Here is a 17,640-nt window from a genome sequence, read left to right on the forward strand (position 1 = left end):
TGTGTGTGAGTGAAATATTTATTTAAGTTTGTGAAACTCTATCTATTGTGACGCAAAGTGCTTATCAGTATTTTGTTTCATCTCCTACAGGGACCCCATGGGCTTCCAGGTTCCCGTGGACCAAAGGTAAGGCAACAACAATATATATTTAATATAATGTTGTAAAAATATGATGTATAAGTATTGCATATAATGGTATAAAACAGGATGTGAATTTATGAATGCAGTTTAAGTGTTTTTTGTTTTTCCTGGCAGGGCACAATGACCCAAGTGCTTAAAGGACTCAGAGGAAGCCAAGTGAGTGACCATGTTTTTCAAATGCATTGCTAATATCTGTTAGCCAAGTGTAATTGCCTTTCTATAAAGCAAATGCTATGACCCAAAACAACTTGCTGTTTCTGCACGGAAGCTCTTGAATTCATTTAGACCACTTCACTTTGAGCTGTATACAAAAAAAAAGTTTGACTTCAATACATTTTTCTACGGCTAGAGATGTTATCAAATCTTGTGTTTAGGACCCTCTGTCCAAAGCTGTGATAAACCTTTTTAGTAAAAGGATAAACAAATATACAAGGCATTATTTATACATATATATTTTTTGTATGAAATTGTTTTTTTGTAATTTTACTTAAAGGCTCAGAGAACTAGATTATCTTTATTTCTCTGCGAGTTGTCTGACTTTTTTTGCTTTTCCTAACTCCACCACAGGGGGACATCGGACAACCAGGGCTGCAGGGAAACTCAACTCATCAGCAGATTCAGCCCCCCTACGGACCCACGGTCTGTACATGTGCATCATGTTCAACTTGTTACATTAACCTACTGTAATGTTCAAACATGTTGTCTAAAATATAAATGATACATTTGAGGGTTATGAAAACTCGCACATGCACCAATAATATCTGCCTTTTTTTATTTTATAGGGACTCCGTGGCGAGAAAGGTCTCAAAGGAGAAATAGGAGATGTGGTATGAACTCATGAACGATCATGTTTATGTACATAGAAACGTATCAACATCTATTTCTCAGCTTGTCAATCCTCTGCTCATCTTTTCGTTTGTTTCAGGCTGACAATAAAGGAAAAACTGGAGTGAAGGGATTACCTGGACCCCGGGTGAGCTCAGGCACATTTCTTTAGGGTTTTGCTAAAAAACTGTCCTGTGTGTGTTCGTGAAATTCATATCATATGTTGTTTATGACTTTCTAGGGTACATCTGGTGCAGATGGGCGTCCTGGACCAAGGGTATGCTTTTGAAAAATAATGTCGAACTGAATGAAATGTCATTGTATAACTTTATAATTACAATTCTCTTGCAGGGAGATTATGGGGAAGCAGGAACAACAGGCAAAGGTGGTTTTAAGGTGAGAATGTACCTGATCGTTGTTACTGCTTAAGCATCGATGCACCCACAGGAACAAAACCTGAATGGACTGTTTTAACATGTGGCTTTACATAGTCAACTATTCTGGGCATATTGCATAATTGACATGCTATTATGCAACTTAAAAAATGATCAACAACATTTTGCTCATGTTCTTATCTGATTTAAATTAATATCCAATTTGAACATTATCAGAGTCAAAGATATGGCACAGAACTCAACAACCGGATATGTGTAACTGTTATCTTCAGCCATGTGTGCACATCCAGCATGTGATCTCATTTATAAAAAAAGAGACTGACATCATTTTTCTTTCAGGGAGTCAGAGGTGAACCAGGAGAACTGATTTCATCAGGATCTTTATGGCCTTGGTCTTCAGGAGGTACGTTGATTTTTACCAAATAAATTGTCAAATAATCAGCCAATAGAAAAGATAAATAGTTTGAGGATGAAACTCATTGTTGGACACGTGTGAACATGCACTCTGAGGAAATAGTTGCTGACATGAAGTGAAACTGTGGGGGGGAATTATTGACAAATCGGAACAGACTGCACAAACTTGTCAGAGCGAAAAAGTCATTAAGGAGTACACATTTGACAGTTGAAAATAAATCATCCATTTATTACTCAAAGTAAAATAGTTTGAAGTGTCAGTGATGTATGAGCATAAGATGTTGTTGTTATAATTGTTTATTTTAAATATGCTTTAACTTTGATAAGGTGGTCCTCCCGGTCCCCCTGGCGATCAGGGTCTCGAGGGAGATAGGGGCCCGGTTGGAGACCAAGGCATTACCGGACCCCCAGGACCCCCCCCCTCTGAATCACAGCAACAAGGTCTGTGAACTGAAGCCATCTGAAGATATTTATCCACACACTACACACACATACAGGAACCAGTTTATGAAACTTGCAATACTCAACTTAACTATTTATTCATCCAAAAATGTCAAATATGTCAATCTGTACAATACAATATATGACATCCTATATATTTAGAAACTTGCCTTAGCTAAGATAAAAGTACATAGAGAAACATTGATTTGGGATAATGGGATATAAACTCAAGAAGAGAATTGGATGAGGGATCCCTCTTCTGTGAAACAATACATAATCGTAACAATGTAGCTGCTTCAGCAAGGAACAAAAGGAAAATGTACTATCCCAACAGTGTTCTCCAAAATAAAGTGAACATTTAAAAAATTGCTTAAGAACTGAGTTCAAGCCAAAGGCCAAAAATAACACATTTCCGTTCTCTCTGTCAGTTTTGGATTTATTTGGGCCATTTGGTATAAAAGGGGAGTCAGGAGAGAAGGGCCCAGCAGGAGATCCAGGACTCCCTGCTGACTGGGCAGGACCCCCAGGCACCAACGGGCGCCCAGGGTCCAGAGGCCCTCTGGGACCCAAAGGATCATGTGAGTGAGATGTGATGTGAGCTACGAGCATGCACAAAGGCGTTTATGCCCAACAGGTTGTTTGTTCCAGTATTTTCTGAAATGCCAAAGGTGTAGAAATTGAATATTCGGTGAAAAGGGAAAAAGTCATACATGGTTACAGGCAAAATCTGCATGCTGAGGAGGAATCAACTTTATACAATCCTTCTAAAGAAAGAGTCAAACATTTGTAAAATATATAGTGATATAATGAAAAAAGGCTGAATGGTTTTAGTTTTTTTCGTAAACTATTTCATTTTGCTGGCAGAACATTTGATTTTTGAGACCTAGTGTCTTTCAGTATTTAGTATTTCCAAGTCTTTTGGAAATACTGATACATTTTTTTAACAATGAAAATCTTAGGTTTTATTCTTAATACAAGTTATTTTCTTCAAAATATACAAACATGTTGTCTCCTTTGAGCTGTACCTTTACCTGTATTTCTACATGTTTCTATTTCCATTCGTCCTTAGGGGTTGAGTTCTTCAAGGGTTCTGCTGGTGGGAGCGGAAGGCCCGGCAATGCAGGCTCTAAAGGATTGAAAGGTGCTGTAGTTATACTGTTCATGCTTAAGAGGATGTTGACATAATGATGGATTATTAGATAATAGCAAAGAAAGTTGTAGTTTTCTGAATTACTTACTCTTCTATTTAATTTACCCCGAGTAAAAGAGTCAGTTAAATTCAGAACACATTCTTTGTGTTGCTGACGTGTGGGTGCAATGGTGTTTCCGTGTAGGTGATCACGGGCTGTGTGAATGCACCATCGTGAACTCTCCATCGGGGCGACCTGGGCCTGTCGGAGAGCGCGGCGACGCTGGGATGACTGGAGAGTTCGGTCGAGAAGGGGATGTGGGAGATCCAGGTCCACATGGAGACTTCGGATCCCTTGTAAGAATCACCAAGTCATTTATATTCTTTCTTTTCCATTGTTCAAGCCGTTTCTGTCTCCTCACAATTGTCTGTGTCGCCTTGCAGGGATTTCCTGGGCTCAACGGTGAGCCGGGACCACAAGGTCGAAAAGGAGAAGCAAGGGTGGTCTCCGGGAAAGGTGCAGTGTACCTGGTATTATATCTCATTTCAGAACATCTAGGCCAAGAAATCACACACTGACTCCCCAACTGCTGATTTGTTTCACTATGAAACTTTATCTAAGCAGGTAAGTCCTAATGAAATCTATTTTCCAAGGGAAGCTTGGAAAATACGGTAGTAACAGAATGTTCCAAAGATACACGCTAACATTTATAACACAGAAAGCAGTATCAGAGAATATCAAGACTTGTTGGCCCATTACATTGCGAGCCCATGAGCAGTGCTGTGTACTGATTGTATGTGCATGTGTGTCGTTACAGCATATCCTGGAGACGCAGGGGATCCCGGGCAAGACGGTGTGCAGGGAACATTTGGTGTTTCAGGCCGAAATGGTTTTCCTGGTATCCCTGGGACCCGAGGTCTTCCAGTGAGTGCAACTGTCAGAACAACTGTTTCATAGTTTACATATTCTGTTGACTTAGGGTTTATTCTAAAGTGGCATTATCTGTTTTTGTACAGGGAGAAGGTCCAAAAGGACAATATGGAGACAAAGGTTACTCAGGTCAGCCTGGTCGACCTGGCGCAGCCGGGGTAAGTGGACAAGACGGTGAAGTCCTCGGGGGCTTTAAGGGCCAACGTGGTCTACCTGGAGACGATGGCGCTGCAGGTTATGATGGAGTTCCAGGAACAGCTGGCGCTCCAGGTGAGAGGTGGCTGTCTGCCTCCTTATGTCCTTTCAATCTCAATATGGTGTTGCATATTTCTCCTTCAATGCCTTTGTCTTTATAATGATTTGACCTGTTTTCACTCTTTTAATTATTCCATTTTACCTGGCCTGTCTTCAAATGCAAAAGCTCTGAAACGGGAATGAACATTAATAGCTTGAGATTAAAAAAGGAGAGAGCATGACATTTGTATTTAACCATTTAATTTGTTTCTTGCCTCCTGTGGTCATTTTGATGCAAGAGCTGCATCCCTTAAACAAGCTGCAGCAAAGCTTGTTTGAGATAATGCTTGTGCTTTAAAGTAACTCTTGTTCCGAATGCCTCTCTCTTTTTCCTTTTCTCTCAATGAAACTGAAAGGCGGCTGTAGTCCAGGAGATGGAGGACAGGTGGATGTAACAGGTAGCTGGTATAATAGCTTTGTTTTTGCTTTTGCCTCTGGATCATTTTCTTGTTTCTTGTTAACCAATTGAGATAAAGTGTACAGAGAAACTAGCTAATATAGTTATGATGTCATGTTGTTAAAACAATCCACGCTGGGCAGCGGATAAAAAACACTTGCACCAAAGTAGTCATTTGCACATTCAACTTCTACATATGACCATGATGTTGCCCTAAAGCTTTTTATTTGAATCTTAGGTCCTTGTGGCACTTTTCCCGGACCTGCTGGGCTACCTGGACTTCCAGGTTCCAGTGGATTACCGGGTTTCGAAGGTAAGAAATAAGTGCTGAGTGCTGCCCACAGGAACCTGCTTGGAGTACATTTTTATGCCTTGTTTCTATTTTGTGAACCAACAGGTTCTCCGGGCCAAAAGGGATCAAAGGGTCCACTTGGAGAACATGGAGAGAAAGGCGAAACAGGAGAACAAGGCAAAGGTGGCCGTACTGGACCATCAGGTAAAGAGTGACAGGAAAACACTTACTGGGCATAGTCAGATAGACCTGACCACATCTGATCTTCTGGTTTTTCCTAAATACAGATTATTTTATTAACATTTATGGTTCTTTGAATAAAGGTTTTTCCGGCCCCCGTGGAGAGTTGGGGGTTCCCGGCCGCAAAGGTTCAGTAGGATCCCCTGGTGTGCCTGGTGTGACCGGCAGATATGGTTCGCAAGGTGAAAAAGGGGCTCACGGAGAGATCTTTGGAGCATCGTCAGGATCCCCCGGTGACCCAGGTCAGCCGGGACTGCAAGGGAATAAAGGCCAGACTGGAGATCCAGGAGATCAAGGCTATCCAGGTTATTCACACCCTCACCATGTCTATAATTTATATCCAATGGGATTAGCCTTCCTGTAACTTCGTCTCACACTTCATTGTTGCTTTACTTTCAGCATTGGTGGCATCCTATGAACAAATAAGCCATTAGCCACTAATGTTGTTATTCCATTCTCCAGGAATGGGCGGCATGCCTGGTATGATCGGCTTCAAGGGTGAGACTGGCCCTCTGGGTCTGCAGGGGGAGGAAGGGAGGCCTGGGCCAGCAGGCAAGTACGGTTACCCTGGAGACCCTGGGGGAGCGGGTCTACCTGGGCAGCCAGGCAGTACCGGACAGCCAGGTTAGAGGAACACACACTCCAACACACTGTCTCTCAGAAATTAATAGAAATGTGCACGTCCAACATCATTCTGGCTCTTCTTTCTGCTCACCAGGTGTCACTGGAGAGAGGGGAGCTGAGGGAGACCCGGGCCCTCCAGGTCCTATAGGATTAAAAGGAGTCCCTGGGCCATACGGTGCTAATGGTGGTACCGGAGAGTACGGCCCATCAGGTGAACCTGGAGGGTCTGGTCAAGATGGACACCCAGGAGTTCCAGGAATGAAGGGTTTGTTCCTCTCATTTACTAATACCCTTTGCTTACCTGAATGAACACGTATAGGCAGCTTTGTTGTGGGAAAACCATCTAAAAACGGCCATTGTTAGAAGATGAGTATGCCTTCCTGTTACTGTTTCTGGTGTAAAATGTTTACCATCACGAATTCCATCAGGAAGCAGGGTTATTAAACAAGACAATTCTACTCTCTAAAGAATACAGACTGAAATAAACAGACATCAAATAATAAGACAAAATGTAATTTGTGTACTTTGCAGTTTTGATCTGAAAAATGTGTCTTCAGTGGTTCCTGATGATCCTTCTCTTTTGCAGGATACAGAGGATCTCCCGGCATGTCAGGCTTTGAGGGTAACAGGGGCAATTTTGGGGGGAAGGGCTTCAGTGGGCCAGGCGGAGACCCAGGAACGATGGGCCAAGTCGGCCTAAAAGGATTGCTGGGTCAAAGTGGAGTGAAAGGTGAGACTGTTCTTTTATAAAGTCTTTGAGATGCCAGTGGGACCACCACAAAAACTGTGTGACTTATCATCTCTGTCTTCCAGGTGATCGTGGTTTGAGAGGGCCCTCCGGGGATAAGCCTCTCATCCCCGCCCAGATGGTTGTTGACATGAAGGGAGCGAAGGGGGACTTCGGAAATTATGGAAATCAAGGTTTCACCGGGCCGAGAGGTGTGCATCAGTCACTCTTTCCTTCTCACTTCCTATGTCCTCTCAGGCTTCACTTCCTCACCTCCTTCTCTGCTCCACAGGTCTTAAGGGTTTGCCCGGTGTGCCTGGTAAAGAGGGATCTCACGGATATCCTGGAAAGCCCAGCAATAACAAGGGTCACCTTGGAGAATCAGGTGCAGAGGGGCTGCTGGGAATAAAAGGAATGCCGGGCCCAACTGGGAACAGAGGAATTACTGGGTTTGGGGGAATGCCAGGCAACAAGGTGAGCAGAATCATACTGGGAAAAATCTAATCTAATTATTACGCCTTGAAGAGCCACTTAGTTCAAATTCAGTTTACTCGTCAACAGAGGCACAGTTGTTTGATGACTCTGTCTGTCTGTGTTCCAATCTGCCATTCCTTTAGTATTCCTTTAAGTCTATTGTTTGTTATTGTACTCTCTCCGTCATGTTCGGATGTTTGTGTAATGTTAATTGTCTTGAAGTTACAAATACATTTATATACCTTATTATTCAATACATTATATTCATTGCAACATCTCATGTCATAATGATAAATTTTTATGTTAATTGCTCATTACGTTTCAGGGCATTAATGGAGGTCCTGGTGCCTATGGTGCATTAGGCGAAACAGGAAGGAAGGGATTTAAAGGTACGACCTCATATTTAGTCTCCAGATAAATGGAGACCAAGATGCTAATTATAAAGTGAGAAAAGTGGCAAAAATATTGTGAGTGATGGTGCATTTTGATTACAGGTGAGAAAGGCCCACGCATAGACCTTCCAGGAGCCACCGGATTGAGAGGAGAGCATGGTCTTCCAGGAGATCCAGGTATGACTGTAGCTTTAACAGTTTATGTTCCATGTCCTCTGATGTTGATCTGCATCACTTAACATATAGAGGCCAAGTTGTGCATCTCATGTGATGTGTAATACCTCTTTTACAGGCCAGAAAGGGTTACCTGGACAACCAGGGGACTGGGGCACGCCTGGATTTGGTGGAATTGAAGGGAGAAGGGGAGAGTCTGGGAATCCAGGAATAATAGGGTACCCAGGTAAAAGAATCCCATTCCTTATAAAATGTTATAATGGACATTGTAGCAGAATGAAATAGCAATGTGTACACAATATTGTAATTGTGTTTGTTTCATACAGGCTCTGATGGGCAGAAGGGAACTCCTGGTAACCAAGGTCAAAAAGGCTTTACTGGAACTCCTGGAAAGAACGGACACCCAGGTTTTCTAGGCTTCCCAGGAAACAAAGGTAACATAACCAAACCAATGTCTTTTCTTTGTTTTACAATCAAATGCATACTGTACTTGTGGGCCACCATATTCCTCCATCTATACAAATGTGTGCAGGTTTCCCTGGCCTGAAGGGTCTTTATGGATTACATGGACTTAAAGGACAAAAGGGTGTCCCCGGCACACCAGGTATTTAACCAGAATTGTCTCTTTGTACTGTTCACGACTAGAACATAATGAACAAATGTTGCCAGTTAAAAATGGGTTGGATACAACTTTTATATACATTCATAAAGCTAAAAACCACTAACAACGTATTTTCTCTATCCAGGGTTCCCGCGGGGTCTTAAAAAGTCTTAAAAAGTCTTAAATTTGATAATCTGAATTTAAGGCCTTAAAAAGGTCTTAAATATGACCAAAAAAATAAGAAAGGTCTTAAATATGATTTAGAAGGTCTTAAAAATGATCGGATTTGAAAGGTACTTCTGTGTTGAGATCGCGTCTAAATGTGTTTTGGGGGAAATGTCCGGGCTGCAAAGTAACCAGTACGGTAAGAGCCTTTCAGTTCCCCCCAACAATTTGTATTGAAATAAATCAACATGGAACCAGTAATCACTAACTTTGTTTCCCCCGGCCCCTTATTGGAGAACACCCAGCTAGCAAGCTTCAGCTAGCGGCAGTCAGAAACTCATGTATCTTAGAATCTACTTAAAAATAAATATGGGGAAGTGTAAGTTCAACCGTATTTGGTTGGAAAACATCGAATTTAGTGCTTGGTTGAAACCAGGGGAGGGGAACGTGTTTGAAGCCCGCTGCACCTTTTGCAAAAGAAAGTAGCGTATGCTAATGTAGCGTTAGCTAGTGCAGCAGCTCCTGCAACAACACCGGCGGACCTCTGGGCGACGTGTGGGTGTACGTCAACCCTAAAAGCGGAGGTGCTGTAGACGCTAAATACCGTAGCTAAACACCGATCATACAACAGCAACGATGAAAGATTGTAGCCAAGGCAGCAGAGCTCTGAATATAGCTCTTGTGTCTCTGTCTCTGTCTCTGTCTCTGTCTCTGTCTCTCTCTCTCTCTCTCTCTCTCTCTCTCTCTCTCTCTCTCTCTCTCTCTCTCTCTCTCTCTCTCTCTCTCTCTCTCTCTCTCTCTCTCTCACACACACACACTAGGGCTGTGCGATTATGGCAAAAATCATAATCACGATTATTTTGGTCAATAATTGATATCAAGATTATTAAATACGATTATTCATTGACTTTGAAAACATCCATTTATTGAACTTTAAAACAAATAATAATTTGAACAGTATCTTTTTAACTGTTGATTACCCTGAACCTATAATTCAACTGCAAAACCAATACAAAAATAAATTAAATAAATTATACATTTAAATAAATAATATCAAAATAATAAATACCAATAAACAAGATCAACAAATATTTTGGAGCGCACTTCCACAAGCTATTAAACATGTATAAATAAAAATAAATTAGACTAAAATTAATTAGATCAAATATGTTGTAGTGCACTGTCACAACCTAGCAAAGCAAAATAATTTCGTAATTGTGGCAGGCCAAAATCGTAATTGCGATTAAAATACGATTAATTGCACACCCCTAACACACAGACACACACACACATACACTTTTTGTCTAACACGCTAACACAGTTCTGTACTGTTATGCCTTTACATTTACTTTGTAAGTAATTATGGGACGTATTTCTTCTTTCATAGCAATTTTCCTTCATACTTTCTTGCCGTGAAATAGGTCTTAAATTCTATTCAAAGTGGTCTTAAAAAGGTCTTAAAAAGTCTTAAATTTGAGTAGGCGAAACCTGCAGGAACCCTGTCTATCAGCTTGAACACACTATTCTCTTGTTGTTGCTCATGAGAGATTCATGTATTATTGAATGTGCTCTTCTTGGTATGAAACTCTTAAGAAATATTGCCAAAATACTTTTTAAACTTTGATTGTGGCTTACTTAGACATGTTTGGTTAAAGATAAAAACGTTCTTACTATGCTTTTAGTAGTAAGTATACTGTACTATAAGTCAATCAAGGTATATTCTTCACTAAATGTGGAGAGGATATCCATTTTTCTGTTATGTAAATACCTCCGACACTTGTCCCCTGTTCATATTTTCATCAGGTCTGGATACCACTGGACCAACTGGGGAACCCGGAAGCAAAGGACTGAAGGGAGGAGACGGGGACCCCAACAGCCAGCCAGGTTTTCCCGGCACAGTGGGTTTGAAAGGCTTTCAGGGCCCTCTAGGTAAGCCATTACTCTTCTGCATTAATGGGAAACTTTCCAAACAAGCACCAATAATGCACAGCGACACATAGTGTACATTTTGAAAGGGTTTAAGCATCTTAAGACTTGAAACAATCTCATGTTTCACTTGGTCAGGTGACCGGGGTCAACCTGGATCGTCGGGACTCCGAGGCCCCGTTGGACCAGACGGGACTCCTGACAGATCAGGACTCATAGGGGACCCTGGCTCTCATGGACCTAAAGGGTACCCAGGTGAGAAGATGCAGTGGGATCAAAGAAAGCCAAATTTAAAATAAACAGAGCCATATCTCTCTTACTCTTCCTGGTATTGCATCACCTTTTATACTATGACTGTGTCTGAAAACAATCACTTAATTGACTATATGATGAAAATAACCAGTTTCAGATTTAAGGGTACACACAATTCATTTGATTATTAGTATTCTGCATGATGTACTCATGGTGTTGTTTAAAATGTAAAAGTAATTAATTTTAAAAAGAATTAGTGAACTGACGGAAGTGTCACTTCAGACTGGCTTTAATGCTATGTTTATGAACCCTTAATGATTTGTTTCTCAGGTGTCCCTGGAGCAAAAGGGTTTCCTGGAGTGGATGCTCCTCCTGGGGAAAAAGGTGTACCGGGAATAAATGGTTTCCCTGGAATCCCTGGCAGGAAAGGACTCAAAGGAGATAGAGGTTCCTTTGGATACAGGGGACCAAACGGTGTTTCTGGGAAGAAAGGTAAGCATGTGTTCAAATGATGAGTGAACATTTTACAGGAGCAGATCTCAAGGTGAAATCAATAAAATACACAAAATATCTTAAATATAAGATATTCAATAAAGTAGAAAGATTGAACGTTAAAAGAATGAAATAACCTAAACATATTGAACATTTTAAAAAAATTAAAAAAGGGTTTTAAAGTCGGCAACCAGTATGTTACACTTTCTCTGTCAAAGGCATAGACTGTCTATATAAATGTTAAAGGCTTGGAAAGATTATTAAATCATAATGTGTGTTAATCATTTTAGATTTTTTTTATCATCTCTACTCATTCCTGTCACCCATACTTCATGATAACATGATCACCCCCTATGTGTGTATGCTTTTCTCCTTACAGGGGGAAAAGGAGAGCAAGGAGTGATGGGCGTTCCCGGGATCTTTGGTTTGAAGGGAGAAAGAGGGCAATCTGGCCTAAAAGGAAACTCTGGACCTACAGGTATATGATACACTTTCACATAATCTACAGACAGCTCACTCCTTACCAGATGTGAGTTTATGTGTTTTTTTGTCACGGTCATTAGATTATCCTTCTCTGCTGCAGGTTTTCGTGGAATACCAGGAAACCAGGGTCCCCTTCCAATTCCAGTAAGAGTCCCAGGAGAGAGAGGCCTCTTAGGACCACAGGGTATCAAAGGACCAGAGGGGGTCAGAGGGGAATCAGGGCCACAGGGGCCCCCTGGCGATACAGGTAAATCATTCTAATTAAACATGTGTTGTTGAGCATCGCTTATTGTAGTGTTTGGTTCAGCAACACAAACGTATTCTCTTCCTGTGCAGGTTTCATCGGACCCATCGGGCAGAAGGGCATGCCGGGGATTGGTGGTACACCAGGAACGCCTGGATACCGTGGAGAGTCCGGACAAATCGGTCACCGCGGTCTGGAAGGCAGTGAAGGTACGTCCGACACTGTGGGGCTGGTTAGGATTAGGGTTAATACACCTGGATTAAAGGATTTAAAGTATGTGCAGACTTGAGCAGGAACCCAGCTACCAAGAGGGTTTTCAGGTTGTTATTGTTATTTTTTGTGAAAGTCTGAATAAATAAGCATTGATAGCTTTGAGCTTGGCTAGAGATTTCCTCAAGGTAAGTTTATATGATATCATTATTTTAGCAGAGATAATTGATACATTACGCATACAGATATATCAGTAAAGTCAAGGGATATATGACTTGTTTGTATTATATTTAGCCCATCTTAAACAGTTTTGCATGTATCAAGTCTTTACTTACTAAACTGATTGTGTTGAATTTCCATTGCCGGGATCATTGTGAATACTCTCCTGAGAGGCTTGAAAAAGCTGTCTAGCGCATCATGATAGAAATGTTAAAAATATTACCTTTTTCAAAAGGAATTAACATATAAGAAATAATCCTTTATTTATGCAAGCTGACCTATGATTTATGAAGACATTATTTAACACTGTTATCAGTTTTTATTCAATTAAAAAGGATGCTCACTAGAGAAAGATTTGACGTATCTGTTATGCAATACAAACACTTATTTCTTAACAAAATGTAACTGTGAAGCTATTGCAGTGTGTTTCATTGCCTCTTAGGAGTTTTAAGCTTATTTTGATGATTATTGGGATGATATTGTGAATTGCAATTATTTTGGCCATGATGAAAATTACACAACATTTTCCAATCGTCTATTGCCTTACTCTGAGTATGAATGAAAGCAAACCGATAATTACATCATTCCTCATTAGGTAACCACGGCAACCCTGGTATCCATGGGTTACCTGGTATGCCGGGCCGCAGCGTCAGCGTGGGATACCTGCTGGTTAAACACAGTCAGACAGAACAGGTGCCCATGTGTCCTGTGGGCATGTCCAAACTGTGGGACGGATACAGTCTGCTATACCTCGAGGGCCAGGAGAAGGCCCACAACCAGGACCTCGGTAAGTCTGGGTACAATAGTACGTGGTGACTGTCATCTCTAATCTCTGGAGAAAATGTTGTCAGTGCATTGTCTAGACATGTGCCAGTGAGAGTTTGTAACAGTACGGTCCTGTTAGAAAGGACATTGTGATCCAGTGAACCAGAAGACATTCCTGAGCAGCCGGGCTCATCATGTGCTGGCTGAGTTAGAATTGAAACCATCAGAGCAGCCGGGGCTCTTACTTTTGAATTTCACATTTACAAGTAGAACTATAGTGGCATTATGGGGGTGAAATAAATGAGATGGTACATGTGATAATATAGTATAAATAGACTTCACTATAGTAAAGGATAGACTTGTTTTTCAGAGCTGATCTCTTGGCCCCTGAAACCATTAAAGCCTTAAAGTCTAATTCAATTGGGTATTCCTGTTCAAGCCTGATTTAAATCAATCATTGACTTTTCATCAATGTAATCAGATTGTGTCTCTAAGTGAATGAACTATGCATGACAGACAGGACTTGGCTAAAAACAGAAATCCTTTTTTATAGATTTCTATACAATTGACCACATTTCACTAAGGCAAGGCAAGGCAAGTTTATTTATATAGCACTTTTCAACACAAGGCAATTCAAAGTGCTTAGTAAGTAAAAGTCGTTTTTCTCAGGTGAAACATTAAAACTATAAAGACTATAAAACTGGGTTAGACCCTCAAAACATTATTTCCGATGCAGAAACTCCTTTAAAAAAAATACGAAAGGCCAACGCAAAAGTTTAAAAGGCAACCGGGCGTTTCTTGACTTTTCCCAGAAGAACAACTTTGACTTTTGTTTTTGGAGCTTTTGTGCTCCAGACCAAAGAGCACCTTCACTTGTTTGAACTCCCAGGAACTCAGGACCTTTTCTTTTGTATTGAAACTACTGTCACACCACAAACCATACATTTTCAAAGAAAAAATAACAATATAACTTCTTAAAACAAATTAACCTAAGTTAGCTAAGGCACCCTTGCTAGGCTCTATATAATTTGTAAGAAGTTTTAATTCTTCTGGTATAATGTAGTGTCGTTTTTGCTGGATTCTGCCTGATAACTGACATTACTTAGTCAAGTTATTGATTTTTGAATTATTCTTCTGCACTTGTGGTACTGTTATACTTCATTTTAGCATTTTTCAATATCACATAGTTGTCAGTTGTGGCAAAGTGGCTGCTGTGTTCACTTGTAAGGAAGTTCAAATGTACTCTATTGTGCTTAACCACACGTTATCTCTTATCTCTAACTAACCCTCACCCTCACCCTATTTCCTCTCATCATTTTAATCTGTTTTAAGTTTTAACCATATCATGATTATTTACATAGTTTTCTTATTTATTGTGTTATACACTTTAACTCGAGTTTGTTTATTAAATGTGTGCCTTTTTTAAATTATAATTTTGTATTTGTCCTTCTCAGGTTTGGCTGGCTCCTGCCTCCCACGGTTCAACACCATGCCCTTCCTGTACTGCAACCCTGGAGACCTTTGTTACTATGCCAGCAGGAATGATAAGTCCTACTGGTTGTCGACCACCGCTCCTATTCCCATGATGCCTGTGGAAGAGGGAGAGATTAAACCGTACATCAGCCGCTGCTCAGTATGTGAAGCTCCATCAGTTGCCATCGCAATCCACAGCCAGGACATCACCATCCCTATGTGTCCTGCGGGCTGGCGCAGCATGTGGATCGGCTACTCCTTCCTCATGGTGAGTAGCCAATCTTGATACAACAACACAAGAGGACAATGCTTGATAACACTTCTATTTGGCGTTATATATTTTCTAAGGATGGGTTCTATTTCTTGGCTTGTGAAAACATCTGTATGATGTATGATGTATTCTTTTGCTTTTGGGAAATTTTATAAAATCTCGGATTAATTATTACAGAATGTAAAACAGAACGCCTTGGTGACAAACTGGAGTGTGGGTGTTGGTCAGCTAGAAAGGGAGGGTTTCATGAAATGGCTCCATGTATTGCAATGTCGCAATGATGCAGCGTTTTTTAAACTTGACCCATGCTAGTGGCTAAAAGTCAGGAAACTCTGCTGCTTTGATTTAGACCAAAGGTCGCCACTCCTCTCCCTACCCTCCATTGTTCTACAGGTTTTTGTTCGTTGTGTCTGTATTAACCCATCTCAAACAGAACTGCATGTGTTTTTGCAACATAAAGGAATTATGTGTAAAGTAACTCCTAATCAAAAGCAGTGTTATTTGTCGGGCAAGGCTGGATACTCTGTAGTTTTAAAGAAAATGTAGTATGAGACAACTGTGTTTGTTGGAAACTATTTTCTGAATTGATAGGAGGTCTTTACTATAGAAGGATATGCAATGTTAGGCTTTTCCATAAAATACATAACTTGTTAGTTGATGAATTCATTGTTGGTGTTACAAAAATAAAATGTACACAACATCAATATTTAACTTAGATTCTAAATTGTAACATGTAACCAAAATCTCTTGTGTAGATCTGAACTCACACCTGCCTCATTTGTCGCCCTCTCACCTTTGTCTCCACAGCACACAGCAGCAGGAAATGAAGGCGGAGGTCAGTCTTTGTCATCGCCTGGCTCTTGCCTGGAGGACTTCCGCACAGCACCGTTCCTTGAGTGTAACGGGGCCAAAGGCGCATGCCACTACTTTGCTAACAAGCACAGCTTCTGGCTAACCTCCATAGATCAGTCTTTCCACACTGAGCCGTCATCAGAGACGCTCAAAGCCGGTCAGCTGCTGTCACGCATCAGCCGCTGCCAGGTCTGCATGAAGAACTTGTGAGAGACGCAACAGCAGCATGGACACAAAGTATCGGTTGCATTGACAGTGGCCTAGTGTTGTCTCTCTATCTGTGTACTAAACCAAACAGAGGGGGATCTGAAATACTGATTTAGATCAATGTAAATTGGAAACATTCTCCCCGAGCCACAGAGCTCAGATATGCAATGACTGTGCGATGCCCTGAACGCTGAGTGAAATGTCCTGATGAAGATAAAACCGGAGAAGCCCCGTTATGAAGTCAACAGCATTATGGGAAAACAAGTATTTTATGTTAAATGTGGATTGGTGCTTACTGTTTAACTTATTACCTCAGCTACGATGACTCATTGTTAACAATCAGAGTAGATCAGAACACTACAGCTGAACCAAAGACGCCCGTGTGAATGCACTGCTTCAGTTTCTCTTGATGTTTGTATTGTTTAGGGTTTACAGCCCACCATAAAGCCACTAACACTGCTTCTTTGCCAATTGAAGAATGTGTCTTGAACAATTGTTGGTTGATACTATCGACAGTATTATCCTGCTTTTATTCCATTTATTTTCTAAATGTATTTTTATAATACAACAGTCTCTTCAAGCTGTTCTTCTGTTTTATGTATTTATCAACTATTGCAAAATCATCTATAACTCTTTATTTTTCATACCCCATATGTTCACACAATGCACTGATTATCTTTGTATTTATACCAGCTGAATGAATTTGAAGCCCCTCTTTAAGAGGTTAAATATATATATTATCTAATACTACTCATGTCACACTCATTTTCCTTTATAAATCTACTAACCTGAACTTCCAACAAGACAGATTGCAAACGGCTCGGATCAAAGGTCTGACTGCAGCAAATCCATGCTGCGGTCACTGATCCTGGGTGAGATTAAAGTACTTTACACAATTTAGAAAGAAGGTCAAATGTTCTACTTCACCAAGAGTTGCTTGTTTGCAAATAAACAGTTTGTATAAACTGGGAATATACTGACAAACAACTGTAATGGAATATTAGTAATTTCATAATTTCATTGGATTGTAAAGATTAAAGTTGGTTATATTTCTGATTGTGTCCTTTTACTCTCACAATCTTATCATAATCTGGTCATAGAATGTATATAACAAGAGCATGGTTGGTTACCCCTTAAGTGATAGACACTTAATGAATCTGGCAGACCAGAAAGGCTGCAAAATAAATCTTTATGACAGTGGGTGTTTCTCAATCGTGAGTACGCTTGCTTGGTAGCACATGTCTGCCGAGCATCTTGCTTCAGAAGCGAGTCAAGAATACTTCCTGGCATTCGGAAAAACGAAGTGTGGAACACGCTAGCAAGTGTGCAGGTGTGCGTCATATGAGAGGCCCCGCCTTACATCTTCCGCCACAGATTTGGGGAAATTGGTCCGTGCACAAAGCATTGTGGGGATTTTAAGACCGCGGAGTCTACTCATGTGCAGCCTCGATATTTCTCCAAACGGAGTACGCCGGGCTCGGTAGATTTACAAGTATGCTGGAGATTGGAACAGTACTTCGGCGGCACTCGATGACGTAGTATGCTTGAAATAGTGGCTCTGAAGCAGCTTTACTCGCGATTGAGAAACAC

At 40.9% G+C, this 17,640-nt stretch overlaps 1 protein-coding gene across 2 annotated transcripts in view; it reads left to right on the forward strand.

The window, feature by feature from the left end:
- The window catches only part of col4a2 (collagen, type IV, alpha 2), a 54,342-nt gene extending 37,238 nt beyond the window's left edge, over nt 1–17,104 (forward strand). Inside the window, exons 11-48 of one of the 2 annotated variants that reach the window (XM_034129117.1) lie at nt 91–126; nt 256–297; nt 709–780; nt 924–968; nt 1,067–1,114; nt 1,208–1,243; nt 1,318–1,362; nt 1,701–1,764; nt 2,103–2,216; nt 2,645–2,794; nt 3,286–3,357; nt 3,551–3,702; nt 3,790–3,862; nt 4,164–4,270; nt 4,363–4,546; nt 4,927–4,968; nt 5,206–5,280; nt 5,365–5,463; nt 5,583–5,804; nt 5,962–6,123; nt 6,218–6,388; nt 6,710–6,853; nt 6,937–7,062; nt 7,143–7,324; nt 7,650–7,713; nt 7,819–7,893; nt 8,009–8,116; nt 8,217–8,324; nt 8,423–8,494; nt 10,460–10,585; nt 10,721–10,837; nt 11,165–11,326; nt 11,706–11,804; nt 11,910–12,056; nt 12,146–12,262; nt 13,078–13,269; nt 14,702–14,988; nt 15,799–17,104. In XM_034129117.1, the coding sequence (XP_033985008.1) occupies nt 91–126; nt 256–297; nt 709–780; nt 924–968; nt 1,067–1,114; nt 1,208–1,243; nt 1,318–1,362; nt 1,701–1,764; nt 2,103–2,216; nt 2,645–2,794; nt 3,286–3,357; nt 3,551–3,702; nt 3,790–3,862; nt 4,164–4,270; nt 4,363–4,546; nt 4,927–4,968; nt 5,206–5,280; nt 5,365–5,463; nt 5,583–5,804; nt 5,962–6,123; nt 6,218–6,388; nt 6,710–6,853; nt 6,937–7,062; nt 7,143–7,324; nt 7,650–7,713; nt 7,819–7,893; nt 8,009–8,116; nt 8,217–8,324; nt 8,423–8,494; nt 10,460–10,585; nt 10,721–10,837; nt 11,165–11,326; nt 11,706–11,804; nt 11,910–12,056; nt 12,146–12,262; nt 13,078–13,269; nt 14,702–14,988; nt 15,799–16,053 (4,392 nt within the window). In that variant the 3' untranslated portion in view covers nt 16,054–17,104. The remainder of the gene's footprint in view (nt 1–90; nt 127–255; nt 298–708; nt 781–923; nt 969–1,066; nt 1,115–1,207; nt 1,244–1,317; nt 1,363–1,700; nt 1,765–2,102; nt 2,217–2,644; nt 2,795–3,285; nt 3,358–3,550; nt 3,703–3,789; nt 3,863–4,163; nt 4,271–4,362; nt 4,547–4,926; nt 4,969–5,205; nt 5,281–5,364; nt 5,464–5,582; nt 5,805–5,961; nt 6,124–6,217; nt 6,389–6,709; nt 6,854–6,936; nt 7,063–7,142; nt 7,325–7,649; nt 7,714–7,818; nt 7,894–8,008; nt 8,117–8,216; nt 8,325–8,422; nt 8,495–10,459; nt 10,586–10,720; nt 10,838–11,164; nt 11,327–11,705; nt 11,805–11,909; nt 12,057–12,145; nt 12,263–13,077; nt 13,270–14,701; nt 14,989–15,798) is intronic. The other variant, XM_034129119.1, reaches the window with a different exon arrangement.
- Nucleotides 17,105–17,640: the final 536 nt, after the last annotated feature.

The sequence above is a fragment of the Trematomus bernacchii genome, unplaced genomic scaffold (genome assembly GCF_902827165.1).
Source record: "Trematomus bernacchii unplaced genomic scaffold, fTreBer1.1, whole genome shotgun sequence".
Classification (NCBI taxonomy): domain Eukaryota; kingdom Metazoa; phylum Chordata; class Actinopteri; order Perciformes; family Nototheniidae; genus Trematomus; species Trematomus bernacchii.